The following is a 22,421-nucleotide window of genomic DNA, read 5'->3' as shown; positions in this document are numbered from 1 at the left end:
TCCCCTGGTGTTACTGCATAATGTCCCATTCCCAGCGGTCACCTCTCCTGTCATCACCCAGACACATCCCCTGGTGTTACTGTATAATGTCCCATTCCCAGTGGTCACCTCTCCTGTCATCACCCAGACACATCCCCTGGTGTTACTGTATAATGTCCCATTCCCAGCAGTCAACTCTCCAGTCAGCACCCAGCCACATCCCCTGGTGTTACTGTATAATGTCCCATTCCCAGCGGTCACCTCTCCAGTCAGCACACAGACATGTCCCCTGGTGTTACTGTATAATGCCCCATTCCCAGCAGTCACCTCTCCAGTCATTACCCAGACACATCCCCTGGTGTTACTGTATAATGTCCCATTCCCAGCAGTCACCTCTCCAGTCAGCACCCAGCCACATCCCCTGGTGTTACTGTATAATGTCCCATTCCCAGCGGTCACCTCTCCAATCAGCACACAGACATGTCCCCTGGTGTTACTGTATAATGCCCCATTCCCAGCAGTCACCTCTCCAGTCATTACCCAGACACATCCCCTGGTGTTACTGTATAATGTCCCATTCCCAGCAGTCACCTCTCCAGTCATCACCCAGACACATCCCCTGGTGTTACTGTATAATGTCCCATTCCCAGCAGTCACCTCTCCAGTCATTACCCAGACACACCCCCCATTCCCAGCAGTCACCTCTCCAGTCATCACCCAGACACGTCCCCTGGTGTTACTGTATAATGCCCCATTCCCAGCAGTCACCTCTCCAGTCACCACCCGGACATGTCCCCTGGAGTTACAGTATAATGCCCCAATCCCAGCAGTCACCTCTCCAGTCATCACCCAGACACGTCCACCGGCATTAATGTATAATGTCCCATTCCGGCAATCACCTCTCCAGTCATCACCCAGACACGTCCCCCAGTGTTACTGTATAATGCCCCAGACCCAGCAGTCGCCTCTCCAGTCATCACCCAGACACGTCCCCCCCTGTGTTACTGTATAATGCCCCATTCCCAGCAGTCACCTCTCCAGTCATCACCCAGACACGTCCCCCAGTGTTACTGTATAATGCCCCATTCCCAGCAGTCGCCTCTCCAGTCATCACCCAGACACATCCCCCGGTGTTACTGTATAATGTCCCATTCCCAGCAGTCACCTCTCCAGTCATTACCCAGACACGTCCCCTGGTGTTACTGTATAATGTCCCATTCCCAGCAGTCACCTCTCCAGTCATCACCCAGACACATCCCCTGGTGTTACTGTATAATGTCCCATTCCCAGCAGTCACCTCTCCAGTCATCACCCAAACACGTCCCCTGGTGTTACTGTATAATGCCCCATTCCCAGCAGTCACCTCTCCAGTCATCACCCAGACACATCCCCTGGTGTTACTGTATAATGTCCCATTCCTAGCAGTCACCTCTCCAGTCATCACCCAGACACATCCCCTGGTGTTACTGTATAATGTCCCATTCCCAGCAGTCACCTCTCCAGTCATCACCCAGACACGTCCCCTGGTGTTACTGTATAATGCCCCATTCCCAGCAGTCACCTCTCCAGTCACCACCCAGACACATCCCCTGGTGTTACTGCATAATGTCCCATTCCCAGCAGTCACCTCTCCAGTCATCACCCAGACACATCCCCTGGTGTTACTGCATAATGTCCCATTCCCAGCGGTCACCTCTCCCAGTCATCACACAGACACATCCCCTGGTGTTACTGTATAATGTCCCATTCCCAGTGGTCACCTCTCCTGTCATCACCCAGACACATCCCCTGGTGTTACTGTATAATGTCCCATTCCCAGCAGTCACCTCTCCAGTCATCACCCAGACACATCCCCTGGTGTTACTGTATAATGTCCCATTCCCAGCAGTCAACTCTCCAGTCAGCACCCAGCCACATCCCCTGGTGTTACTGTATAATGTCCCATTCCCAGCGGTCACCTCTCCAGTCAGCACACAGACACGTCCCCTGGTGTTACTGTATAATGCCCCATTCCCAGCAGTCACCTCTCCAGTCATTACCCAGACACATCCCCTGGTGTTACTGTATAATGTCCCATTCCCAGCAGTCACCTCTCCAGTCAGCACCCAGCCACATCCCCTGGCGTTACTGTATAATGTCCCATTCCCAGCGGTCACCTCTCCAATCAGCACACAGACATGTCCCCTGGTGTTACTGTATAATGCCCCATTCCCAGCAGTCACCTCTCCAGTCATTACCCAGACACATCCCCTGGTGTTACTGTATAATGTCCCATTCCCAGCAGTCACCTCTCCAGTCATCACCCAGACACATCCCCTGGTGTTACTGTATAATGTCCCATTCCCAGCAGTCACCTCTCCAGTCATTACCCAGACACACCCCCTGGTGTTACTGCATAATGTCCCATTCCCAACAGTTACCTCTCCAGTCAAAACCCGGACACGTCCCCTGATGTTACTGTATAATGCCCCATTCCCAGCAGTCACCTCTCCAGTCATCACCCGGACACGTCCCCTGGTGTTACTGTATAATGCCCCATTCCCAGCAGTCACCTCTCCAGTCACCACCCGGACATGTCCCCTGGAGTTACAGTATAATGCCCCAATCCCAGCAGTCACCTCTCCAGTCATCACCCAGACACGTCCACCGGCATTAATGTATAATGTCCCATTCCGGCAATCACCTCTCCAGTCATCACCCAGACACGTCCCCCAGTGTTACTGTATAATGCCCCAGACCCAGCAGTCGCCTCTCCAGTCATCACCCAGACACGTCCCCCCCTGTGTTACTGTATAATGCCCCATTCCCAGCAGTCACCTCTCCAGTCATTACCCAGACACGTCCCCCAGTGTTACTGTATAATGCCCCATTCCCAGCAGTCGCCTCTCCAGTCATCACCCAGACACATCCCCTGGTGTTACTGTATAATGTCCCATTCCCAGCAGTCACCTCTCCAGTCATTACCCAGACACGTCCCCTGGTGTTACTGTATAATGTCCCATTCCCAGCAGTCACCTCTCCAGTCATCACCCAGACACGTCCCCTGGTGTTACTGTATAATGTCCCATTCCCAGCAGTTACCTCTCCAGTCATCACCCAGACACGTCCCCTGGTGTTACTGTATAATGTCCCATCCCCAGCAGTCACCTCTCCAGTCATCACCCAGACACATCCCCTGGTGTTACTGTATAATGTCCCATTCCCAGCAGTCACCTCTCCAGTCATCACCCAGACACATCCCCTGGTGTTACTGTATAATGTCCCATTCCCAGCAGTCACCTCTCCAGTCATCACCCAGACACGTCCCCTGGTGTTACTGTATAATGCCCCATTCCCAGCAGTCACCTCTCCAGTCATCACCCAGACACATCTCCTGGTGTTACTGTATAATGCCCCATTCCCAGCAGTCACCTCTCCAGTCATCACCCAGACACGTCCCCTGGTGTTACTGTATAATGTCCCATTCCCAGCAGTCACCTCTCCAGTCATCACCCAGACACATCTCCTGGTGTTACTGTATAATGCCCCATTCCCAGCAGTCACCACTCCAGTCATCACCCAGACACGTCCCCTGGTGTTACTGTATAATCTCCCATTCCCAGCAGCCTCCTCTCCAGTCATCACCCAGACACATCTCCTGGTGTTACTGTATAATGTCCCATTCCCAGCAGTCACCTCTCCAGTCAGCAGCTGAATGATCTTGTTGGTGAGTTCCAGGATCTTCTGGTCATTGTGCCTCTCATGTATCAGTGAGTGAGGTGGAGGCACCGTGAGGGGCTCCGGGTCCTGCTCTGATGGATCTTGTACAGAATGGGAGAGAACAACAGTGGGCGATATAGATCTTGTCTGAAACAACACGTTAGGCCTGATGTGTAATCAGATACTGCACAAAACATATAGATGCCGCAGTCGCCTGGATTTGTTATGAGGGGCCCACTTCTGAGTAGCCCTGGGCGCAGGAAGACATCGAACCACTGTAGCCGTGTACTGAATCTCACCACCACTCCCTGTTACTGGCCCCAAATGGCCCCTGACCGTCAATCACTTTGCAAATAAATCTTCTCTGCAAGCGCCATGGAAGCACCTGTGCATTTGGCTGATAATTGCTCAAGTGAATAAGAATTGGGATAGCGTACATCTCTGAACCAGGCGCTTAGTGCTGACATTCCTGTGTCCATGCAACCAGCTCTCCTGCTCCATAAGCTGTCCGGCGTCTACCTCTTTCCAGCTGGTGTACAGGTGGCCTCCAGCTCGCTGGTTCCAGCAGGCATTTCCCATAGGGAGGTACGTGGCACCCCTACTCAGCACTAAGGCACATGTGACGTACTGCTAGGGCCAAATTTGAATTCCCACCCTATACAGGGAAGGTTCTGATACTTATTCAGTGCCAGAGTATTAGGTCACTTACCCAGCTCCAGCGAGTGATCCTTGCTTGTGTACCGAACCCTACTTCTCCTGACTGCAAATTCCTGCCTGTGCCCCATGCCTCGACTTGTCTCTATACTCCGATACCTGCCTGTACCCAGACCCTTGGCTTGTCCCTATGTTCTGTTACCTTCCGGTGCCCCTGACCCTCGGCTTGTCCCTACATTGGGATACCTGCCTGTGCCCCTGACCCTTGGCTTGTCTCTACACTCTAATACCTGCCTGTGTCCCGACCCTTGGCTTGTCCCTACGTTCTGATGCCTGCCTGTGCCCCCGACCCTCAGCTTGTCCGTACGTTCTTATGCCTGCCTGTGCCCCTGACCCTTGGCTTGTCCCTACGTTCTGATACCTGCTTGTGCCCCAGCCTTTGGCTTGTCCCTACGTTCTGATACCTACCTGTGCCCCTGACCCATGGCTTGTCCCTACATTCTGATGCCTGCCTGTGCCCCTGACCCTTGGCTTGTCCCTACGTTCTGATGCCTGCCAGTGCCCCTGACCCTTGGCTTGTCCCTACGTTTTGATACCTGCCTGTGTCCCTGACCCTCGGCTTGTCCCTACGTTCTGATGCCTGCCTATGCCCCCGACCCTCGGCTTGTCCCTACGTTCGTATGCCTGCCTGTGCCCCGACCCATGGCTTGTTCCCACGTTCTTATGCCTGCCTGTGCCCCCAACCCTCGGTTTGTCCCTACGTTCTGATGCCTGCCTGTGCCCTTGGCTTGTCCCTACGTTCTGATGCCTACCTACGCCCCCGACCCTCTGCTTGTCCCTACATTCTGATGCCTGCCTGTGCCCCTGACCCTTGGCTTGTCCCTACGTTCTGATGCCTGCCAGTGCCCCTGACCCTTGGCTTGTCCCTACGTTTTGATACCTGCCTGTGTCCCTGACCCTCGGCTTGTCCCTACGTTCTGATGCCTGCCTATGCCCCCGACCCTCGGCTTGTCCCTACGTTCGTATGCCTGCCTGTGCCCCGACCCTTGGCTTGTTCCCACGTTCTTATGCCTGCCTGTGCCCCCAACCCTCGGTTTGTCCCTACGTTCTGATGCCTGCCTGTGCCCTTGGCTTGTCCCTACGTTCTGATGCCTACCTACGCCCCCGACCCTCTGCTTGTCCCTACATTCTGATGCCTGCCTGTGCCCCTGACCCTTGGCTTGTCCCTACGTTCTGATGCCTGTCTGTGCCCCTGACCCTTGGCTTGTCCCTACTTTCTGATGCTTGCCTGTACCCCTGACCCTTGGCTTGTCCCTACGTTCTGATGCCTGCCTGTGCCCCGGCCCTCAGCTTATCCCTATGTTCTTATTCCTGCCTGTGCCCCTGACCCTTGGCTTGTCCCTACGTTCTGATGCCTGCCTGTGCCCCTGACCCTTGGCTTGTCCCTACGTTCTGATGCCTGCCTGTGCCCCTGACCCTTGGCTTGTCTCACCATTTCAGCCCAAACAGAGAGAAATTAAGGTAAATAGACCTGGTACTGAAAGAGGGTATGATGACGGCCCACCACTCCGGCTAAGGGGGGGTAAAATGTACATCTCTCCTGGTGCAATATAGGGAGACGTGTGCCAGCGGGGACTATGGTGCAAATATAAGTGATCCATGTCAGGCAATGGCACCGTAATATCATACCTCCCAACATGACCCTCTCCAGGAGGGACACAATGCTCTGCTTCTGGACTTTTCTCTTACTTTATGATTAGCAGCAACTGTGTTGACAGGTTAATGGATAAGAAAGGTGTTTCAGCACAGGTGATGGAAATCATACATTAAGAGGGAAGTCCAGGAGCAGAGCATTCTGTCCCTCCTGGAGAGGGTCATGTTGGGAGGTATGGTAATATAATAATTCTATTACCTAGGCTAACCATACCGTCCCTGCACACAAGAACGCACATGGATTACACAGGTTCCAGGGCTGAGTAACACCAGGGGAGATGCAGGCTTGCAGTCAGCAGCCCCAGGCCCTGTGTGATGGTATGTTGACCCTATCATTTCCTGCTGCATCATAGCATGTGTGCCACAGGATGATACTACACCGCTCAGGCTGGAGCATCGCCTACTCCCTCATTATATACCCGTGTACTCACCCCACCGCCGGCCACACTGCTCTCCTCACCCAGGTAGCCTTACACCCCCCCCCTCCTTCCGGTAGTGCGTTCCACCCGACTTCCGGGTTTTGCGTTCCAAATGTCTTCCGGCCTGTTAGTTCCACCAGTCTTCAATTCCACCTGACTTCCGGGTTCTGCGTTCCACGACGCTTTCGGGTCTTTGAGTACCTAATGGATTCTCCGGGTCGTGTGCGTGCCAAAGACCGGAAGTGAGTGTTCCCAGAGGTCCATGTTTGGAGTTACACTGAGGTATGAGGCTCCTGAGAGCTGCTGTGCCGTCTGCAGACATTGGTATCATGGTGTGATCATCATCAGCAGGGGGGAAGTCTCCCTGTGCCAGGTGAGCGGAGGGGTTACAGTAATAGAGCGGGGGGGTCTCCCTGTGCCAGGTGAGGGGAGGAGGTGCAGCAATAGCAGAGGGGATATTCCTGTGCCAGGTGAGGGGAGGGGGTACAGCAGGGGGGGGCTCCCTGTGCCAGGTGGGGTGTGCAGTAATAGCAGGGAGCCAGGTGAGGGGTGCTGAAGCAGCCTCTTGGGGTGTGGGGCTCTGGCCACCTCCTGTGTCTCCTAAATTTCCAAAAACTACATCGGGGTATGTGCCTGCCTGCAGTCGCTCCCCCCCCACCCCCTTCCCTCATTCCGTGCATACCCTAACACCCGCGTCCCCCAGACTCTGCTCTGTCCTTTTATCCTTCAGCTTCCCTCGAACTTGAATTCCCCAGATCAGTGCAGTTACGTCCCATCACACAATTGGTGGACAGCCCCCGTACCCTGCGTTCGAGTGGCCACCCCCCACCCCATAGCCTCCCAAAAATGCTCCCTGGCAGTCCATTTGCGCATCACTCCTCACTGCGACCGCCAATGCAGAACATGTGCGGCGGATAAAACATTCAACATCAGCGCCACATCCATCTTTAAATCCGAGCGCCAGTCTCCATTTACGTTTCATTCCTTCCTCTCAATAGGCCGCAACCCCCACCTACCCTACTTACCTGGCCGCCTGTGACCCCGGCTACGACTGACCCAACTATCACCTAAATAGATGGGATCTGTCATGTGGTCTATGTAAAAAAAAAAATACCGAACATTTAATATTAGGAGGTTTAATTTTTTATTGATGTCTCCCCCCATTACACAGGATTACACAGTAATGTGTATGCCTATTAGACATTGGTTACTCTCTATTCTCGAACATAAGATGGCCTTTTAATATTTGTATTCTAAACTTTGCTTACGGAATTTGTCTCACCATGTAACCCTCATTTGCTTTTGTGTTTTCCGTGCTTTATACACAGTGTTGTCACATATGGTTACCTTTATTGATGTCTCCCCCAATACACAGGATTACACAATAGTGAAGAAGACATCCGGTGAGTGTGAGCCACCCAGCAGCCGTCCCTGTGTGTCAGGAGGACTGAGCAGGACCCAAAGCCCCATCCCGGTGTCTCCACCTCACTCACTGATACATGAGAGACACAATGACCAGAAGATCCTGGAACTCACCAACAAGATCATTCAGCTGCTGACTGGAGAGGTGACTGCTGGGAATGGGACATTATACAGTAACACCAGGGTATGTGTCTGGGTGATGACTGGAGAGGTGGCTGCTGGGAATGGGACATTATATAGTAACACCAGGGGATGTGTCTGGGTGGTGACTGCTGGGAATGGGGCATTATACAGTAACACCAGGGGATGTGTCTGGGTGGTGACTGCTGGGAATGGGACATTATACAGTAACACCAGGGGATGTGTCTGGGTGATGACTGGAGAGGTGACTGCTGGGAATGGGACATTATACAGTAACACCAGGGGTTGTGTCTGGGTGATGACTGGAGAGGTGGCTGCTGGGAATGGGACATTATACAGTAACACCGGGGGATGTGTCTGGGTGATGACTGGAGATGTGACTGCTGGGAATGGGGCATTATACAGTAATACCAGGGGACGTGTCTGGGTGATGACTGGAGAGGTGACTGCTGGGAATGGGGCATTATACAGTAACACCAGGGGATGTGTCTGGGTGATGACTGGAGAGGTGACTGCTGGGAATGGGACATTATACAGTAACACCAGGGGACGTCTCTGGGTGATGACTGGAGAGGTGACTGCTGGGAATGGGACATTATACAGTAACACCAGGGGACGTCTCTGGGTGATGACTGGAGAGGTGATTGCTGGGAATGGGGCATTATACAGTAACACCAGGAGACGTGTCTGGGTGATGACTGGAGAGGTGACTGCTGGGAATGGGGCAGTATACAGTAACACCAGGGGATGTGTCTGGGTGATGACTGGAGAGGTGACTGCTGGGAATGGGGCATTATACGGTAACACCAGGGGACGTGTCTGGGTGATGACTGGAGAGGTGACTGCTGGGAATGGGACATTTATACAGTAACACCAGGGGATGTGTCTGGGTGATGACTGGAGAGGTGACTGCTGGGAATGGGGCATTATACAGTAACACCGGGGGACGTGTCTGGGTGATGACTGGAGAGGTGACTGCTGGGAATGGGACATTATACAGTAACACCGGGGGACGTGTCTGGGTGATGACTGGAGAGGTGACTGCTGGGAATGGGACATTATACAGTAACACCGGGGGACGTGTCTGGGTGATGACTGGAGAGGTCACTGCTGGGAATGGGGCATTATACAGTAACACCAGGGGGACGTGTCTGGGTGATGACTGTATCATTTTGTGTGTCAAGTTCCTATAAGGTGTTAGGATGTCACTGTCTATGTCTCCATGCAGGAGGGGGAGTATATAGAGGAACACAGGGGTCTGTACAAGGACGTGATGATGGAGAATCACCGGCCCCTCACATCACTGGGTAAGAGGAGACTGTCATGTATTGTACAGGGGAGAGCAGGTATGGGGCCCCCTATATATACACATCATCTGATAATCACATTTCTCTAACGTCCTAGTGGATGCTGGCAACTCCGAAAGGACCATGGGGAATAGCGGCTCCGCAGGAGACTGGGCACAACTAAAGAAAGCTTTAGGTCACCTGGTGTGCACTGACTCCTCCCACTATGACCCTCCTCCAAGCCTCAGTTAGATTTTTGTGCCCGGCCGAGCTGGATGCACACTAGGGGCTCTCCTGAGCTCCTAGAAAGAAAGTATATTTTAGGTTTTTTATTTTACAGTGAGACCTGATGGCAACAGGCTCACTGCAACGAGGGACTAAGGGGAGAAGAAGCGAACCTACCTGCTTGCAGCTAGCTTGGGCTTCTTAGGCTACTGGACACCATTAGCTCCAGAGGGATCGACCGCATGGAACTGGCCTTGGTGTTCGTTCCCGGAGCCGCACCGCCGTCCCCCTTACAGAGCCAGAAGCAAGAAGAGGTCCGGAAAATCGGCAGCAGAAGACATCAGTCTTCACCAAGGTAGCGCACAGCACTGCAGCTGTGCACCATTGCTCCTCACACACACTTCACACTCTGGTCACTGAGGGTGCAGGGCGCTGGGGGGGGGGGCGCCCTGAGCAGCAATAAAAACACCTTGGCTGGCAAATATATCACAATATATAGCCCCAGAGGCTATATATGTGATAAATACCCCTGCCAGAATCCATTAAAAAGCGGGAGAAAAGTCTGCAAAAAAGGGGCGGGGCTATCTCCCTCAGCACACTGGCGCCATTTCTCCCTCACAGCTCCGCTGGAAGGAAGCTCCCTGGCTCTCCCCTGAAGTCTGCACTACAGAAAACGGTAAAAAAGAGAGGGGGGGCACTAAATTTAGGCGCAGTAAATATAATAGCAGCTATAGGGGACATAATTCAGTTAGTCCCTGCATTATATAGCGCTCTGGTGTGTGCTGGCATACTCTCACTCTGTCTCCCCAAAGGGCTTTTGTGGGGTCCTGTCCTCTGTTAGAGCATTCCCTGTATGTGTGCGGTGTGTCGGTACGGCTGTGTCGACATGTTTGATGAGGAAAATTATGTGGAGGCGGAGCAGATGCCTATAGAAGTGATGTCACCCCCTGCGGGGCAGACACCTGAGTGGATGGTCTTATGGAAGGAATTACGTGCAAGTGTCGACTCCTTACACAAAAAATTTGACGACATGCCAAATGCGCTACCCGTAGTTTTTCCCCCTTCGGAATAATTAAATGAAGTGTGTGAAGAAGCGTGGGCTTTCCCCGATAAAAGATTGGTAATCTCTAAAAAGTTACTAATGGCGTTCCCTTTCCCGCCAGAGGATAGGGCATGTAGGGAAACACCTCCTAGGGTGGATAAAGCGCTCACACGTTTGTCTAAAAAGGTGGCACTACCGTCTCCGGATACGGCCGCCCTCAAGGAGCCTGCAGATAGGAAGCAGGAGGCGATCCTGAAGTCTGTATATACACACTCAGGCATTATACTTAGACCAGCTATTGCGTCAGCATGGATGTGCAGTGCTGCCGCTGCGTGGTCAGATTCCCTGTCAGAAAATATTGACACCCTAGACAGGGACACTATTCTGCTAACCATAGAGCATATAAAAGACTCAGTCTTATATATGAGAGATGCACAGAGGGAGATCTGCCGGCTGGCATCTAAAATAAGTGCATTGTCCATTTCTGCTAGGAGAGGCTTATGGACTCGGCAGTGGACAGGTGATGCAGATTCTAAAAGGCACATGGAAGTTTTGCCTTATAAGGGTGAGGAGTTATTCGGGGATGGTCTCTCGGACCTAGTTTCCACAGCAACAGCTGGGAAGTCAGCATTTTTACCCCATGTTCCCTCACAGCCTAAGAAGGCGCCGTTTTATCAGGTACAGTCCTTTCGGACCCAGAAAAACAGGCGAGGAAAAGGCGGGTCCTTTCTGTCCAGAGGCAGAGGTAGGGGAAAAAGGCTGCAAGCAACAGCAGGTTCCCAGGAGCAAAAGTCCTCCCCCGCTTCTTCCAAGTCCGCCGCATGACGGTGGGGCTCCACAGGCGGAGCCAGGTATGGTGGGGGGCCGCCTCAAAAATTTCAGCGATCAGTGGGCTCGCTCACAGGTGGATCCCTGGATCCTTCATATAGTATCTCAGGGGTACAAACTGGAATTCGAGGCGTCTCCACCCCACCGGTTCCTAAAATCTGCATTGCTGATTACTCCCTCAGACAGGGAGGCTTTGCTAGCGGCAATTCACAAGCTGTATTCCCACCAGGTGATAATCAAGGTGCCCCTACTTCAACAAGGACGGGGTTACTATTCCACACTGTTTGTGGTACCGAAACCGGACTGTTCGGTGAGACCCATTTGAAATTTGAAATCTTTGAACACATGCATAAAAAAATTCAAGTTCAAGATGGAATCGCTCAGGGCGGTTATTGCAAGCCTGGACGAAGGGGATTACATGGTATCTCTGGACATCAAGGATGCTTACCTGCATGTCCCCATTTACCATCCTCACCAGGAGTACCTCAGATTTGTGGTACAGGATTGCCATTATCAATTCCTGACGCTGCCGTTTGGACTGTCCACGGCACCAAGGGTGTTTACCAAGGTAATGGCGGAAATGATGATACTCCTTCGAAAAAAGGGAGTTTTAATTATCCCGTACTTGGACGATCTCCTAATAAAGGCAAGATCCAGGGAGCAGTTGTTGGTAGGAGTAGCATTATCTCAAAAGGTGCTACACCAGCACGGTTGGATTCTGAATATTCCAAAGTCACAGCTGGTTCCGACGACACGTCTACTATTCCTGGGTATGATTCTGGACACAGTCCAGAAAAAAGTGTTTCTCCCGGAGGAGAAAACCAAGGAGTTGTCATCTCTAGTCAGAGACCTCCTGAAACCAAAACAGGTCTCGGTGCATCACTGCACGCGAGTCCTGGGAAAGATGGTGGCTTCTTACGAAGCAATTCCTTTCGGCAGGTTCCATGCCAGAATATTTCAGTGGGACCTGTTGGACCAATGGTCCGGATCGCATCTTCAGATGCATCGCCTAATAACCCTGTCTCCAAGAACCAGGGTGTCTCTGCTGTGGTGGCTGCAGAGTGCTCATCTTCTAGAGGGCCGCAGATTCGGCATACAGGACTGGGTCCTGGTGACCACGGATGCCAGCCTTTGAGGCTGGGGGCAGTCACACAAGGAAGAAACTTCCAAGGACTATGGTCGAGTCAGGAGACTTCCCTACACATAAATATTCTGGAACTAAGGGCCATTTACAATGCCCTAAGTCGGGCAAAACCCCTGCTTCTACACCAGCCGGTACTGATCCAGTCAGACAACATCACGGCAGTCGCCCATGTAAACCGACAGGGCGGCACGAGAAGCAGGATGGCAATGGCAGAAGCCACAAGGATTCTCCGATGGGCGGAAAATCACGTACTAGCACTGTCAGCAGTGTTCATTCCGGGAGTGGACAACTGGGAAGCAGACTTTCTCAGCAGGCACGACCTACACCCGGGAGAGTGGGGACTTCATCCAGAAGTCTTCACACTGATTGTAAATCGTTGGGAACGGCCACAGGTGGACATGATGGCGTCCCGCCAAAACAAAAAACTAGAGAGATATTGCGCCAGGTCAAGGGACCCTCAGGCGATAGCTGTGGACGCTCTAGTGACACAGTGGGTGTACCAGTCAGTTTATGTGTTCCCTCCTCTGCCTCTCATACCAAAGGTACTGAGAATAATAAGAAAACGAGGAGTAAGAACAATACTTGTGGTTCCGGATTGTCCAAGATGAGCGTGGTACCCGGAACTTCAAGAGATGATCTCAGAGGACCCATGGCCTCTGCCACTCAGACAGGACCTGCTGCAGCAGGGGCCCTGTCTGTTCCAAGACTTACCGCGGCTGCGTTTGACGGCATGGCGGTTGAACGCCGGATCCTAAAGGAAAAGGGCATTCCGGAGGAAGTCATTCCTACGCTGATTAAAGCCAGGAAAGATGTAACGGCAAAACATTATCACCGCATATGGCGGAAATATGTTGCTTGGTGTGAGGCCAGAAAGGCCCCAACAGAGGAATTTCAGCTGGGTCGATTTCTGCACTTCCTACAGTCAGGAGTGACTATGGGCCTAAAATTAAGCTCCATTAAGGTACAGATCTCGGCTCTGTCGATTTTCTTCCAAAAAGAACTAGCTTCACTACCTGAAGTTCAGACATTTGTAAAAGGAGTGCTGCATATTCAGCCCCCTTTTGTGCCTCCAGTGGCACCTTGGGATCTCAACGTGGTGTAGAGTTTCCTAAAATCACATTGGTTTGAGCCACTAAAAACCGTGGATCTAAAATATCTCACGTGGAAAGTGGTCATGTTATTGGCCTTGGCTTCGGCCAGGCGTGTATCAGAATTGGCGGCTTTGTCATGTAAAAGCCCTTATCTGATTTTCCATATGGATAGGGCAGAATTGAGGACTCGTCCCCAGTTTCTCTCTAAGGTGGTATCAGCATTTCACTTGAACCAACCTATTGTAGTGCCTGCGGCTACAAGGGACTTGGAGGATTCCAAGTTACTGGACGTAGTCAGGGCCTTGAAAATGTATGTTTCCAGGACGGCTAGAGTCAGGAAAACTGACTCGCTATTTATCCTGTATGCACCCAACAAACTGGGTGCTCCTGCTTCTAAGCAGACTATTGCTCGCTGGATTTGTTGCACAATTCAGCTGGCGCATTCTGCGGCTGGACTGCCGCATCCTAAATCAGTAAAATCCCATTCCACAAGGAAAGTGGGCTCATCTTGGGCGGCTGCCCGAGGGGTCTCGGCTTTACAACTTTGCCGAGCTGCTACTTGGTCAGGGGCAAACACGTTTGCAAAATTCTTCAAATTTGATACCCTGGCTGAGGAGGACCTTGAGTTCTCTCATTCGGTGCTGCAGAGTCATCCGCACTCTCCCGCCCGTTTGGGACCTTTGATCTAATCCCCATGGTCCTTTCGGAGTTCCCAGCATCCACTAGGGCGTTAGAGAAAATAATATTTTACTCACCGGTAAATCTATTTCTCGTAGTCCGTAGTGGATGCTGGGCGCACATCCCAAGTGCGGATTGTCTGCAATACTTGTACATAGTTATTGTTAACAAAAGGGTTATTGTTGGGAGCCATCTGTTGAGAGGCTCAGTGTTTTCATACTGTTAACTGGGTATAGTATCACGAGTTATATGGTGTGATTGGTGTGGCTGGTGTGAGTCTTACCCGGGATTCAAAATCCTTCCTTATTGTGTCAGCTCTTCCGGGCACAGTATCCTTACTGAGGCTTGGAGGAGGGTCATAGTGGGAGGAGCCAGTGCACACCAGGTGACCTAAAGCTTTCTTTAGTTGTGCCCAGTCTCCTGCGGAGCCGCTATTCCCCATGGTCCTTTCGGAGTTCCCAGCATCCACTACGGACTATGAGAAATAGATTTACCGGTGAGTAAAATCTTATTATATACACTGTACTCAGTCACTGTGTGTCTCCTACAGATGGGCCCAGTAACAGAGATACCCCAGAGAGATGTCCCCGTCCTCTGTATTCCCAGGATTGTACAGAGGAGAATCACAGGATCCCACAGGAGGATCAGGTAGGTGGGATTTAGGGTCTCACTAATATACCAAAGTGACTGATACTATATGATCTGTAGAGGAGCTGTGTGTTTTATACACTGATATTATACTGTTTACTCTCAAATAAATGTTTCTCTGACGTCCTAAGTGGATGGTGGGACTCCGTAAGAACCATGGGGAATAGCGGCTACGCAGGAGACTGGGCACAACTAAAGAAAGCTTTAGGACTACCTGGTTTGCACTGGCTCCTCCCACCATGACACTCCTCCAGACCTCAGTTAGAATCTTGTGCCCGGCTGAGCTGGATGCACACTAGGGGCTCTCCTGAGCTCCTAGAAAGAAAGTATATTTTAGATTTTTTTATTTTACAGTGAGATCTGCTGGCAACAGACTCACTGCTACAAGGAACTAAGGGGAGAAGAAGCGAACCTACATGCCTGCAGCTAGCTTGGGCTTCTTAGGCTACTGGACACCATTAGCTCCAGAGGGATCGAACACAGGACCCGACCTCGATCGTTCGGTCCCAGAGCCACGCCGCCGGCCCCCTTACAGAGCCAGAAGCAAGAAGTGTTCCGGAAAATCGGCGGCTGAAGACTTCAGTCTTCAACAAGGTAGCGCACAGCACTGCAGCTGTGCGCCATTGCTCCTCATGCACACCTCCTCACACTCCGGTCACTGATGGGTGCAGGGCGCTGCGGGGGGGGGGGGGGCACTCTGAAGGCAATATAATACACCTTGGCTGGCAAATCTACACCATATATAGTCAGAAAGGCTATATAGGTGTAAAAATACCCCTGCCAGAATTCCAGAAATAGCGGGAGAAAGCCTGCCGAAAAGGGGGCGGGGCTATCTCCCTCAGCACACTGGCGCCATTTTCCCTCACAGCTCCGCTGGAAGGAAGCTCCCAGGCTCTCCCCTGCAGTTTCCAGACTACAGAAGGGTAAAAAAGAGAGGGGGGGGGGCACTAAATTTAGGCGCAGTATATATAATATAAGCAGCTATAAGGGAAAAAACACTCCTTTATAGTGGGATCCCTGTGTTATATAGCGCTCTGGTGTGTGCTGGCATACTCTCTCTCTGTCTCCCCAAAGGGCTTTGTGGGGTCCTGTCCTCTGTCAGAGCATTCCCTGTGTGTGTGTGTGTGTGTGTGTGTGTGTGTGTGTGTGCGCGCGGTGTGTCAGTACGGCTGTGTCGACATGTTTGATGAGGAGGCTTATGTGGAGGCGGAGCAGATGCCGATAAATGTGATGTCACCCCCTGCGGGGCAGACACCTGAGTGGATGGACTTGTGGAGGGAATTACGTGAAAGTGTCAACTCCTTGCATAAAAAGTTTGATGACATACCAAATATGGGACAGCCGGTTTCTCAGCTCGTGCCTGCCCAAGCGTCTCAAAGGCCATCAGGGGCTCTAAAACGCCCGCTGCCTCAGATGGCAGACACAGATGTCGACACGGATACTGATACCAGTGTCGACGAGGAGGAGACTAATGTAATGTCCAATAGGGCCACTCGTTACATGATTGAGGCAATGAAAAATGTGTTGCACATTTCTGATCTTACCCCAGGTACCACTAAAAAGGGTATTATGTTTGGGCTGAAAAAGCTACCAGTGGTTTTTCCCCCTTCTGATGAATTAAATGAAGTGTGTGAAGAAGCGTGGGCTTCCCCTGATAAGAAACTGGTCATTTCTAAAAGATTACTAATGGCGTACCCTTTCCCGCGAGAGGATAGGTCACGTAGGGAAACACCCCTAGGATGGATAAAGCGCTCACACGCTTGTTAAAGAAGGTGGCACTACCGTATCCGAATACGGCCGCCCTAAAGGAACCTGCTGATAGAAAGGAGGAGGCTATCCTGAAGTCTGTATATACACACTCAGGCATTATACTTAGACCAGCTATTGCTTCAGCATGGATGTGCAGTGCTGCAGCTGCGTGGTCAGATTCCCTGTCGGAAAATATTGACACCCTAGACAGGGACACCATATTGCTAACCGTAGAGCATATAAAAGACGCAGTCTTATACATGAGAGATGCACAGAGGGATATTTGCCGGCTGGCATCCAAAATAAGTGCAATGTCCATTTCTGCCAGGAGAGGGTTATGGACTCGGCAGTGGACTGGGGATGCAGATTCTAGAAGGCACATGGAGGTTTTGCCTTACAAGGGTGATGAGTTATTTGGGGACGGTCTCTCGGACCTAGTTTCCACAGCAACAGCTGGGAAGTCAGCATTTTTACCCCATATTCCCTCATAGCCAAAGAAAGCACCGTATTATCAGGTGTAGTCCTTTCGGCCCCAGAAGAGCAAGAGGGGAAAAAGAGCGTACTTTCTGCCCAGAGGCAGAGGTAGGGGGAAAAAGCTGCAGCATACAGCCAGTTCCCAGGAACAAAAGTCCTCTCCCGCTTCCTCAAAAGCCACCGCATGACGGTGGGGCTCCACAGGCGGAGCCAGGTACGGTGGGGGGCCGGCTCAAAAATTTCAGCAATTAGTGGGCTCACTCACAGGTGGATCCCTGGATTCTACAAGTATTGAATCTCAGGGGTACAAGCTGGAATTTGAAACGTCTCCCCCCCGCCGTTTCCTCAAATCTGCCTTGCCAACAACTCCCTCAGGCAGGGAGGCTGTGCTAGAGGCAATTCACAAGCTGTATTCCCAGCAGGTGATAGTCAAGGTGCCCCTCCTTCAACAAGGAAGGGGTTAATATTCCACAATGTTTGTGGTACCGAAACCGGACGGTTCGGTGAGACCCATTTTAAATTTGAAATCCTTGAACACATATATAGAAAAATTCAAGTTCAAGATGGAATCGCTCAGGGCGGTTATATGCTTACCTGCATGTCCCCATTTACCATACTCGCCAGGAGTACCTCAGATTTGTGGTACAGGATTGTCATTACCAATTCCAGACGTTGCCCTTCGGGCTGTCCACGGCACCGAGGATATTTACCAAGGTAATGGCCGAAATGATGATACTCCTTCGAAAAAAGGGAGTTTTAATTATCCCATACTTGGACGATCTCCTAATAAAGGCGAGATCCAGAGAGCAGTTGTTGGTCGGGGTAGTACTATCTCGGGAAGTGCTACAACAGCACGGTTGAATTCTAAATATTCCAATGTCACAGCTGGTCCCTACGACGTGTCTACTGTTCCTGGGGGTGGTTCTGGACACAGACCAGAAAAAAGTGTTTCTCCCGGAGGAGAAAGCCAAGGAGCTGTCATCTCTAGTCAGAGGCCTCCTGAAACCAAAACAGGTATCGGTGCATCACTGCACGCGAGTCCTGGGAAAGATGGTAGCTTCTTACGAAGCGATTCCATTCGGCAGGTTCCATGCAAGAACTTTTCAGTGGGACCTGTTGGACAAGTGGTCCGGATCGCATCTTCAGATGCATCGGCTGATAACCCTGTCTCCAAGGACAAGGGTGTCTCTGCTGTTGTGGCTGCAGAGTGCTCATCTCCAACAGGGCCGCAGATTCGGCATACAGGACTGGGTCCTGGTGACCACGGATGCCAGCCTTCGAGGCTGGGGGGGCAGTCACACAGGGAAGAAACTTCCAAGGACTTTGTTCAAGTCAGGAGACTTCCCTACACATAAATATTCTGGAACTGAGGGCCATTTACAATGCCCTAAGTCAGGCAAGACCCCTGCTTCAAAACCAGCCGGTACTGATCCAGTCAGACAACATCACGGCAGTCGCCCATGTAAACCGACAGGGCGGCACAAGAAGCAGGATGGCGATGGCAGAAGCCACAAGGATTCTCCGATGGGCGGAAAATCACGTGTTAGCACTGTCAGCAGTGTTCATTTCGGGAGTGGACAACTGGGAAGCAGACTTCCTCAGCAGACACGACCTACACCCGGGAGAGTGGGGACTTCATCCAGAAGTCTTCCAACTGATTGTAAACCGTTGGGAAAGGCCACAGGTGGACATGATGGCGTCCCGCCTAAACAAAAAGCTAGAGAGACCCTCAGGCAATAGCTGTGGACGCTCTAGTGACACCGTGGGTGTACCAGTCGGTTTATGTGTTCCCTCCTCTTCCTGTCATACCCAAGGTAATGTTGATAATAAGGAAAAGAGGAGTAAGAACTATACTCATTGTTCCAGATTGGCCAAGAAGAACTTGGTACCCGGAACTTCAAGAAATGATCTCAGAGGACCCATGGCCTCTACCGCTCAGACAGGACCTGCTGCAGCAGGGCCCCTGTCTGTTCCAAGACTTACCGCTTCTGCGTTTGACGGCATGGCGGTTGAACGCCAGATCCTGAAGGAAAAGGGCATTCCGGAGGAAGTCATTCCTACGCTGATTAAAGCCAGGAAAGAAGTAACCGCAAACCATTATCACCGCATTTGGCGAAAATATGTTGCGTGGTGTGAGGCCAGGAAGACCCCAACAGAGGAATTTCAGCTGGGTCGATTTCTGCACTTCCTACAGTCAGGGGTGACTATGGGCCTAAAATTGGGTTCCATTAAGGTCCAGATTTCGGCTCTGTCGATTTTCTTCCAGAAAGAACTGGCTTCACTGCCTGAAGTTCAGACATTTGTTAAGGGAGTGCTGCATATTCAGCCCCCTTTTGTGCCTCCAGTGGCACCTTGGGATCTCAGCGTTGTGTTGGATTTTCTAAAATCACATTGGTTTGAACCACTGAAAACCGTGGATTGAAAATATCTCACGTGGAAGGTGGTCATGTTATTGGCCTTGGCTTCGGCCAGGCGTGTGTCAGAATTGGCGGCTTTATCATGTAAAAGCCCTTATCTGATTTTCCATATGGATAGGGCAGAATTGAGGACTCGTCCCCAGTTTCTCCCTAAGGTGGTATCAGCTTTTCACTTGAACCAACCTATTGTGGTGCCTGTGGCTACTAGGGACTTGGAGGATTCCAAGTTACTGGACGTAGTCAGGGCCTTGAAAATGTATGTTTCCAGGACGGCTGGAGTCAGGAAAACTGACTCTCTATTTATCCTGTATGCACCCAACAATCTGGGTGCTCCTGCTTCTAAGCAGACTATTGCTCGCTGGATCTGTAGCACAATTCAGCTAGCGCATTCTGCGGCTGGACTGCCGCATCTTAAATCTGTAAAAGCCCATTCCACAAGGAAGGTGGGCTCTTCTTGGGCGGCTGCCCGAGGGGTCTCGGCTTTACAACTTTGCCAAGCTGCTTCTTCGTCAGGGTCTAACACCTTTGTTAAATTCTACAAATTTGATACCCTGGCTGAGGAGGACCTGGAGTTTGCTCATTCGGTGCTGCAGAGTCATCCGCACTCTCCCGCCCGTTTGGGAGCTTTGGTATAATCCCCATGGTCCTTACGGAGTCCCAGCATCCACTTAGGACGTCAGAGAAAATAAGATTTTACTCACCGGTAAATCTATTTCTCGTAGTCCGTAGTGGATGCTGGGCGCCCATCCCAAGTGCGGATTGTCTGCAATGCTTGTATATAGTTATTGTTAACTAAAGGGTTATTGTTGAGCCATCTGTTGAGAGGCTCAGTTATATTTCATACTGTTAACTGGGTATAGTATCACGAGTTGTACGGTGTGATTGGTGTGGCTGGTATGAGTCTTACCCGGGATTCAAAATCCTTCCCTATTGTGTCAGCTCTTCCGGGCACAGTATCCTAACTGAGGTCTGGAGGAGGGTCATGGTGGGAGGAGCCAGTGCACACCAGGTAGTCCTAAAGCTTTCTTTAGTTGTGCCCAGTCTCCTGCGGAGCCGCTATTCCCCATGGTCCTTACGGAGTCCCAGCATCCACTACGGACTACGAGAAATAGATTTACCGGTGAGTAAAATCTTATTTTTTATCTGTTTATTTTGTATGTTATTTAGGATCAAAATCTGACTGATATTAAGGTAGTAGCTATAAAAGGAGAAGAAGAGACGTATGTGACTGTTATAAAGGCAGAAGATACAGAGGGAGAAGAAGAGACGTATGTGAGGGGTGACCAGCAGTGTAAGGAGGAGGAAATCCCTACAGATATCAGCACAGGTGAGTAATAAGAGGATTTTGGTACTTACCGATTAAATCCATTTCTCTGAATCCTCTAGGGGACACTGGAGTCCTATACAGTAGGGGGTGTGAAGCCTTGAACCGGAGGTGTGGCACAATCTAAAATTAGCATTGTCTGCACAGCCGGCTCCTCCCCCTTCACATCCCTCATCCCTCAGTTTGAAAAATTTGACTGAGAGAATAGGACATGACACTATAGCCCATGGCGAGGAACCGAACCGTAACAACATATTAAACAGCGCCAAGAACTCTTAACCGAATAACTAACGCTGTTTGCACGAACTGTTTAAAACAAGAACTTTGAACACAGCAGGTTGACAGCACCGAGGCGGGCGTCCAGTGTCCCCTAGAGGATTCATAGAAATGGATTTATCGGTAAGTACCAAAATCCTCTTTTCTCTTTCATCCACTAGGGGACACTGGAGTCCTATACAGTAGGGGACGTCCCAAAGTTTTCCCCCAGGGAGGGAGTGCAGTCGGTGGCCTGCAAAACTAAACGTCCGAACTTAGATTCTCCGGACGCAAAAGTATCAAACTTGTAAAATTTCGCGAACGTGTGGGCTGAAGACCACGTTGCCGCTCTGCAAAGTTGAGTAGTGGAAGCACCCCTGGCAGCCGCCCACGAGGCACCCACTGATCGGGTAGTATGAGTACCCGTCTGAACCGGCACCTGTTTGCCACAGGAAATATAAGCCTGCCGAATGGCAAGTCTAATCCATCTGGACAAAGTCTGCTTAGATGCTGGCCAACCCTTCTTTGGCCCATCATAAAGAACAAACAAATGGTCCGACTTTCTGAAGGATGACGTAACCTGTACGTATACCCGTAAAGCTCGAACCACATCCAATGACACGTCCTCATCTGTGAGACCCTGGAAAGATGGGACCACTATTGGCTGGTTTACATGAAAACCCGACACCACCTTCGGAAGGAAGTCTGCTCTTGTACGGAGTTCCGCCCTATCCTTATGAAAAATTAAGAAAGGACTCTTACAGGATAAGGCTCCCAACTCGGAAACCCGCCTAGCCAAATCCAAGGCAAGTAATACCGTGACCTTCCAAGAAAGATATTTCAGGTCTGTATCCTTCAACGGCTCAAAAATCGGTGACTTCAAATATTCTAACACCAAACCTAAGTCCCATGGTGCCGTGGGAGGACGAAAAGGGGGTTGAATTCTCAGAACCCCTTGTAAAAAGGTTTGAATCTCTGACAAGGATGCTAGCCGCTGTTGAAAAAGAATTGAGAGAGCCGAAATCTGAACCTTCAAAGAGCCCAATCTGAGTCCTCCCTCTAGACCGGCCTGAAGGAACAGTAGAAGTCGCAATAAATGGAAGTCTGATGAATTCCATCCTCTTTCCTGACACCAAGCCATGTACCGTCTCCAGATCCTGTAGTAGTGCCTGGCTGTGACCGGCTTCCTAGCGGCAATCATTGTAGGAATGGCCGTTTGTGGGATCCCTTTGT

At 51.1% G+C, this 22,421-nt stretch overlaps 2 protein-coding genes across 2 annotated transcripts in view; one reads left to right on the top strand and one right to left on the bottom strand.

The window, feature by feature from the left end:
• LOC135056940 (oocyte zinc finger protein XlCOF7.1-like) overlaps positions 1 to 6,456 on the bottom strand; it is an 85,344-nt gene extending 78,888 nt beyond the window's left edge. The window contains exons 1-2 of the mRNA XM_063962722.1: positions 6,245 to 6,456; positions 3,655 to 3,779 (exon numbers count right to left, since the gene is read on the bottom strand). Of these exons, the coding sequence (XP_063818792.1) occupies positions 3,655 to 3,779; positions 6,245 to 6,284 (165 nt within the window). The 5' untranslated portion in view covers positions 6,285 to 6,456. The remainder of the gene's footprint in view (positions 1 to 3,654; positions 3,780 to 6,244) is intronic.
• A 420-nt stretch (positions 6,457 to 6,876) lies between these two features.
• LOC135056980 (piggyBac transposable element-derived protein 2-like) overlaps positions 6,877 to 22,421 on the top strand; it is a 29,203-nt gene continuing 13,658 nt past the window's right edge. Inside the window, exons 1-5 of the mRNA XM_063962802.1 lie at positions 6,877 to 6,886; positions 7,840 to 8,031; positions 9,256 to 9,334; positions 14,872 to 14,969; positions 20,777 to 20,936. Coding sequence (XP_063818872.1) covers positions 9,301 to 9,334; positions 14,872 to 14,969; positions 20,777 to 20,936 — 292 coding nt within the window. The 5' untranslated portion in view covers positions 6,877 to 6,886; positions 7,840 to 8,031; positions 9,256 to 9,300. The remainder of the gene's footprint in view (positions 6,887 to 7,839; positions 8,032 to 9,255; positions 9,335 to 14,871; positions 14,970 to 20,776; positions 20,937 to 22,421) is intronic.

This window comes from Pseudophryne corroboree, chromosome 3 (assembly GCF_028390025.1).
Source record: "Pseudophryne corroboree isolate aPseCor3 chromosome 3, aPseCor3.hap2, whole genome shotgun sequence".
Classification (NCBI taxonomy): Eukaryota; Metazoa; Chordata; class Amphibia; order Anura; family Myobatrachidae; genus Pseudophryne; species Pseudophryne corroboree.
This window is presented reverse-complemented; position numbering and strand designations above follow the sequence as displayed.